At 59.0% G+C, this 6,295-nt stretch overlaps 2 protein-coding genes across 2 annotated transcripts in view; one reads left to right on the forward strand and one right to left on the reverse strand.

Moving 5' to 3' along the window:
* The window catches only part of CIPC (CLOCK interacting pacemaker), a 103,052-nt gene extending 99,447 nt beyond the window's left edge, over positions 1–3,605 (reverse strand). Inside the window, exon 1 of the mRNA XM_037738508.1 lies at positions 3,552–3,605. The gene's annotated coding sequence lies outside the window, so the exon portion shown is untranslated. The remainder of the gene's footprint in view (positions 1–3,551) is intronic.
* Positions 2,337–6,055, forward strand: IRF2BPL (interferon regulatory factor 2 binding protein like). The gene has a single exon (XM_017528569.2). The coding sequence runs from the start codon at positions 3,571–3,573 to the stop codon at positions 5,932–5,934; it is 2,364 nt and encodes a 787-aa protein (XP_017384058.1). The 5' UTR covers positions 2,337–3,570; the 3' UTR covers positions 5,935–6,055.
* The last annotated feature ends 240 nt before the right edge of the window (positions 6,056–6,295 follow it).

A 6,295-nucleotide genomic window follows, 5' to 3' on the forward strand; every position in this document is an offset into this window, starting at 1 on the left:
AAAAAAAAAAAAAAAAAAAAAGAACTCAGCGTTACAAATCTGTTGTTTGGAAGGGGAAGCTGGGGTTTGGTTATGAAGGTATATTTGAATAGTACTTACATAAGATTGTATGTAACATCAAATCCACTGGGACTGATGGGAATTTTGAGTACCCTAAGCCACCTCTGCGAGCCTGAGCTTGTCAAAGCCACCTCTCAAATCATATTTACTGGATTCAGATCATAGCTCCATCTCTAATGGCTGTGGGCAAGTTTTATAGCCTCTTTGCTTTCCTGATTTGTAAAATGGAGTTAAAAGAATCTACCCTGTAGATAATATTAAGAGTTTAATAGTATAATAGGCTGGGTGCGGTGGCTCATGCCTGTAATTCTGGCACTCTGGGAGCCTGAGGAGAGACGATCACCTGAGGTCAGGAGTTCGAGACCAGCCTGGCCAACATGGTGAAACCCTGTTTCTACTAAAAATACAAAAATTAGCAGGGTGTGGTGGTGGGAGCCTGTAATCACAGCTACTCAGGAGCCTGAGGCAGGAGAATTGCTTGAACCTGGGAGGTAGAGGTTGCAGTGAGCTGAGATCATGTCACTGCACTCCAGCCTGGGCAACAGAGTGAGACTTTGTCTCAAAACAACAACAAACACCACAAAATACTATAGATGATATCCCCTAAATAATTTAGATAATATTAAGGGTGATGCAAGTAAGCCACCTAGTTTACTAAATGTCTCACAACAAGTCTAGGTAAAAGTTATCTCCTATTATGAAAAGAAACAAATTGAGGCTGGGTGAGGTGGCTCATTCATGTAATAACAACACTTTGGGAGACCAATGTGGGTGTATCACTTGGGCCCAGGAGTTCGAGACCAGCCTGGGCAACATGGCAAAACTCCACCCCTACAAAAAATAGCCCCTCCCCCCCCAAAAAATAGCCAGGTGTAATGGCACATGCCTGTAGTTCCAGCTACTAGGGAGGCTGAGGTTGGAAGATTGCTTGAGCCTGGGAGGTCAGGCTGTGGCAAGCTGTGTGTGCCACTGCACTCCAGCCTGGGCAACAGAACAAGATCCCATCTCAAAAAAACAAAAAATCCAAAAGCCCAAGTTGAAATCCCAAACAACCCAAATAAGCTGGGAGCTATTATTCCATTTTACAGACTGAAAAGAGAGCTTTTGTGACTAACTAGCTCAAGGGTGCAAAGCCAGTAAGTGATGAAGAGGAAATTTCAATCTGGTGGCCAGACTCCAGAACCTGAAACCCATTACATTACTTTCCCTTCTCCAGCCTTCCCTGGGATTATCTCGGTTTTAATGAAATAAAAAAAATACCAACCCAGTAATTAGAATAATCAACAGAAATGCCTTAACTAGAGCTATGGCCAACATATCAGTTCTGCCATAAGTAATACTGATGAGTAGTGATCTTGTTCTGCCTTCTGGGGCAACATGGAATGAGATCACAGCGCCTGAGAAAGAGGTTAGAAAACTGCGGCTGTAGGCTGCTGCAGGCCGAGTGCAGTGGCTGACGCCCGAAATCCCAGCACTTTGGGTGGGGGGGGGGGAGCGGGGAAGACACAGACAAGACTGCCTGAGTTCAGGAGTTCGAGACCAGCCTCGGCAACACAGTACAAAAAATTAACCTGGCGGGGCAGCGTGCGCTTCTAGTTCCAGCAACTCTGGAGGCTGAGGCGGGAGAATCACTTGAACCTGGAAAGCGGAGGTTGCAGTGAGCCGAGATCGCGCCATTGCATTCCAGTCTGGGCGACAGAATGATATTCGTCTCCAAAAAAACAAAAGAAAGAAAGAAAACTACAGCTGTGCTTTACAAAAAGATATAAAGTTATCAGTATTATTAAAAACTGCCCCCACCTTTTAAAAATCAAACTAGAAAAACCACTCACCTGTTTGGCCTCTCCTGCACCTCCCCCTCCCTGCCCTCAACTGCAGCTGTGCGCAGCCAGTTGACTGTTTTCCTTAAAGGCCTCTGGGTGCTCGTATCTTTAGACGTTCAGCCAAAATTTTTAGAGTGCGGCTGGGGGGAAGGGTAGCACACCCAGAATTAATTTAGCTCCACCGTTGAAACCTGGGTTCCTACCCAAGGCACAAAAACAAATAGAAAAGGCAGTTTCTGGAAGATTAGAAAACAGCAAAGTTTGCAGGTGTTTCGCCATCAGTGGTGGCGTTGAATGTAACATCCATGCCAGGGGGGATAAGGTTTGATCGCAGATGAAATGGTTAATACCTTATACGAAATTCACGACGAAAAATCCCGAAACAGGACATTTAAATGCACTGCCGAGGCTCGGGGGTGGGGAGCAGGGATCGGAAGCGACGCTAGTGGTTCTTAAATGCGTTTTTACTTGGGAATGCCGGGCAGGGAAAGGAAAGGTCATCGTCTGTTTAATTTCCAACCCCAGCTCTGGACTTCCAGCATTAGCTCGCCGGGCCTCAGCTGTTGTACACACACGGCGAGGGGGAGGGGAGGGCAGAGGCGCGGAGGAGGGGCCGGCTGGGAGGAATCTGGGCATCCTGCCGCGCATGCGCCTTTCCCGAGCAACAAGTGGGCTCCACAGAGGAAGTGTAAAGGGGGGGGTGGAGAACTGGTGCAGAGCATGGCGGTGACGTCAGCGCTCCGCCCGGGCGGCATCCCGCGCGGCCAAGCCGGGGACAGCGCGAGCCGCAGCCGGAGCAGGAGCGCCGAGACGCGCCTCCGGAACGTAGAGTAACAATCACAACCCCACATTCCGGGCGAGCGCGAGCACGAGCGGGAAGGGATGCGACCCGGGCCGAGGCGCCGCGCGAGCGCCCTGCAGCCAACGTGAGCGCCGCCAGCCGCGGCGGCCCGGGCGCCAGCCAGGCCTGGGGGCGGCGGGAGCCTGCGTGCGTGCCCTCCTCTCCTCTGCTCTCGTGCGTCCTGGAAGCAGTGGCCGCGGCGGCTCCCTCCGGGGTGCAAACCCAGCCGCTGCCAGCGGAACGGCAGACGCCGCGGAGGGGAGAAGGTCCGTTCTCGGCTACCACCCCCTCCCCCAGCCCTCCGGGGAAGCAGCGGCTTCAGCAAGATTGGACCCGGGCACCGGGTGGCACTGAACCCTCTAGCCCTCGCCCCAGGGGGCCCGTCGGGGAAAGGACGCAGCTCGTAGGGGGGCCCCCGGGGAAAGGACGAGACATCCCCTTTCGAGCTTCCAAGCTACCCGCCACGCCGGGGAGGGGGCCAAGAGGCAACGGCGGCCAGCACCGGGCACCCTCGCCCCCTCCCCTCGGGCCCGGAGCTTCCAGCCCAAGTCCGCAGCACCAGGAAGAAGGCTCCTGAGCTCCCCTCGCGACGAGACAACCGCAGTAGGAGGTGGGGGCGAAGAGCGGGCTGAACCCGTCCTCCGCCCGGACGGTGGAGCCCCCACGGCGAGGCGCTGCGCCGGCGGTGGAGACTCGCGCGCCCTTCAGCCCCTGGGGCAGAACTTTCTCGCCCCCCTCCTCCCTCCCCCGCAGTCGGACTCCCTCCCCAGCCGGCCAGTCCTCCCGGAGGAGAAGGCACCGCGGAGACAGCCCGGGCGGGGGCCTACCTTCCCCAGGGCCGGCATCATGTCGGCGGCGCAGGTGTCCTCGTCCCGGAGACAATCTTGTTACCTGTGCGACCTGCCCCGCATGCCCTGGGCCATGATCTGGGACTTCTCGGAACCCGTATGCCGCGGTTGCGTCAACTACGAGGGCGCCGATCGCATCGAGTTCGTGATCGAGACCGCGCGCCAGCTGAAGCGGGCGCACGGTTGCTTCCAGGACGGCCGCTCCCCCGGGCCGCCGCCACCCGTCGGGGTCAAGACTGTAGCCCTGTCGGCTAAGGAAGCGGCTGCGGCAGCAGCGGCAGCGGCGGCGGCCGCCGCGCAGCAGCAGCAGCAACAGCAGCAGCAACAGCAGCAGCAGCAGCAGCAGCAGCAGCAGCTCAACCACGTAGATGGTCCCAGCAAACCTGCGGTGCTGGCGGCCCCGTCTGGCCTGGAGCGCTACGGCCTGAGCGCGGCCGCCGCCGCCGCCGCCGCCGCTGCCGCCGCTGTGGAACAGCGCAGCCGCTTCGAGTACCCGCCACCGCCGGTGAGCCTGGGAAGCAGCAGCCACGCCGCGCGGCTGCCCAACGGCCTGGGGGGCCCAAACGGCTTCCCCAAACCAGCACCGGAGGAGGGACCCCCAGAGCTGAACCGCCAGAGCCCCAACTCTTCTTCAGCGGCGGCGTCGGTGGCGTCTCGGCGTGGGACGCACGGTGGGCTGGTGACGGGGCTGCCCAACCCGGGGGGTGGCGGAGGTCCCCAGCTCACCGTGCCCCCCAACCTGCTGCCGCAGACACTGCTTAACGGCCCGGCCAGCGCCGCGGTCCTCCCTCCACCCCCGCCCCACGCGCTGGGCAGCCGTGGGCCCCCCACGCCTGCCCCCCCAGGGGCTCCCGGGGGCCCCGCTTGTCTCGGGGGTACCCCGGGTGTATCAGCCACGTCGTCCGCGTCGTCTTCGACCTCTTCGTCGGTGGCGGAGGTGGGCGTGGGTGCTGGTGGCAAGAGGCCCGGCTCAGTATCGAGCATGGACCAGGAGCGCGAGTTGAAGGAGAAGCAGCGCAACGCCGAGGCCCTGGCCGAGCTGAGCGAGAGCTTGCGCAACCGCGCCGAGGAGTGGGCCAACAAGCCCAAGATGGTCCGAGACACGCTGCTCACGCTGGCGGGCTGCACGCCCTACGAGGTTCGCTTCAAGAAGGACCACTCGCTGCTAGGCCGCGTTTTCGCCTTCGACGCGGTCTCCAAGCCCGGCATGGACTACGAATTGAAGCTGTTCATTGAGTACCCCACGGGCTCGGGCAACGTGTACTCCAGTGCGTCTGGTGTGGCCAAGCAGATGTACCAGGACTGCATGAAGGACTTCGGCCGGGGCCTGTCCTCGGGTTTCAAGTACCTGGAGTACGAAAAGAAGCACGGCTCCGGGGACTGGCGCCTGCTTGGGGACCTGCTGCCCGAGGCTGTGCGCTTCTTCAAGGAGGGCGTGCCTGGCGCCGACATGCTGCCCCAGCCCTACCTGGACGCCAGCTGCCCCATGCTGCCCACGGCACTGGTGAGTCTGAGCCGCGCCCCCAGCGCACCCCCGGGGACCGGGACCCTGCCGTCCACCGCGCCCTCGGGCCGGGGCGCAGCCGCCAGCCTGCGCAAGAGGAAGGCCTCTCCCGAGCCCCCGGACCCAGCCGAGGGCGCGCTGAAGCTGGGCGAGGAACAGCAGAGGCAGCAGTGGATGGCGAACCAGAGCGAGGCGCTGAAGCTCACCATGTCCGCCGGGGGCTTCGCGACGCCGGGGCACGCGGCAGGGGGTCCGCCTCCGCCGCCCCCACCTCTGGGACCCCATTCCAACCGGACCACTCCACCTGAGTCAGCCCCCCAGAACGGTCCGTCCCCCATGGCCGCCCTCATGTCGGTGGCAGATACTCTGGGCACTGCGCACTCGCCCAAGGATGGCAGTTCCGTGCACTCTACCACTGCGTCCGCGCGGCGCAACAGCAGCAGCCCAGTCTCGCCGGCCTCCGTGCCGGGGCAGCGCCGCTTGGCATCACGTAACGGGGACCTGAATTTACAGGTGGCGCCCCCGCCGCCTAGCTCCCATCCGGGCATGGACCAAGTGCACCCCCAAAACATTCCGGATTCCCCCATGGCCAACAGCGGACCCCTCTGCTGCACCATTTGCCACGAACGTTTGGAGGACACGCATTTCGTTCAGTGCCCGTCCGTCCCCAGCCACAAATTTTGCTTCCCTTGCTCTAGAGAGAGTATCAAGGCCCAGGGGGCCACCGGCGAGGTGTATTGCCCCAGCGGAGAGAAATGCCCCCTAGTCGGGTCGAATGTACCTTGGGCCTTCATGCAAGGCGAAATCGCGACTATCTTAGCTGGGGATGTTAAAGTGAAAAAGGAGAGAGACCCTTGAACCACTGAGCAGCCACCTCTGCCCCAGACCAGCTCCTCTCCAATCCTGAGGGCCCCACCCCCACCCACCTCGACCCTCCCTTCCCTCACCCCCAAGATGTAGAATTGTGAATATAACAAAACTGCAAAAAGTTAGTCTTATGTATAGACATTATTTTCGTCGTATGTTTCTATATTTTGAAACAAAGGTATGTAACTTCTTCATTTGAAGGATAAGCTGGTTTGTGTTAAGCAGTATCATATTGGTTGGGTCGTTTGCATCATATTCGTTAGCATTTATTTGGTGGCAGAATGTTTGCCTAGGTACAGAATTAATAGCCCTTAGCAACGACTGCTGCTGGTGTGTATTTTTGTAAATGTTA

This window comes from Cebus imitator, unplaced genomic scaffold (assembly GCF_001604975.1).
Source record: "Cebus imitator isolate Cc_AM_T3 unplaced genomic scaffold, Cebus_imitator-1.0 Scaffold54, whole genome shotgun sequence".
NCBI lineage: Eukaryota > Metazoa > Chordata > Mammalia > Primates > Cebidae > Cebus > Cebus imitator.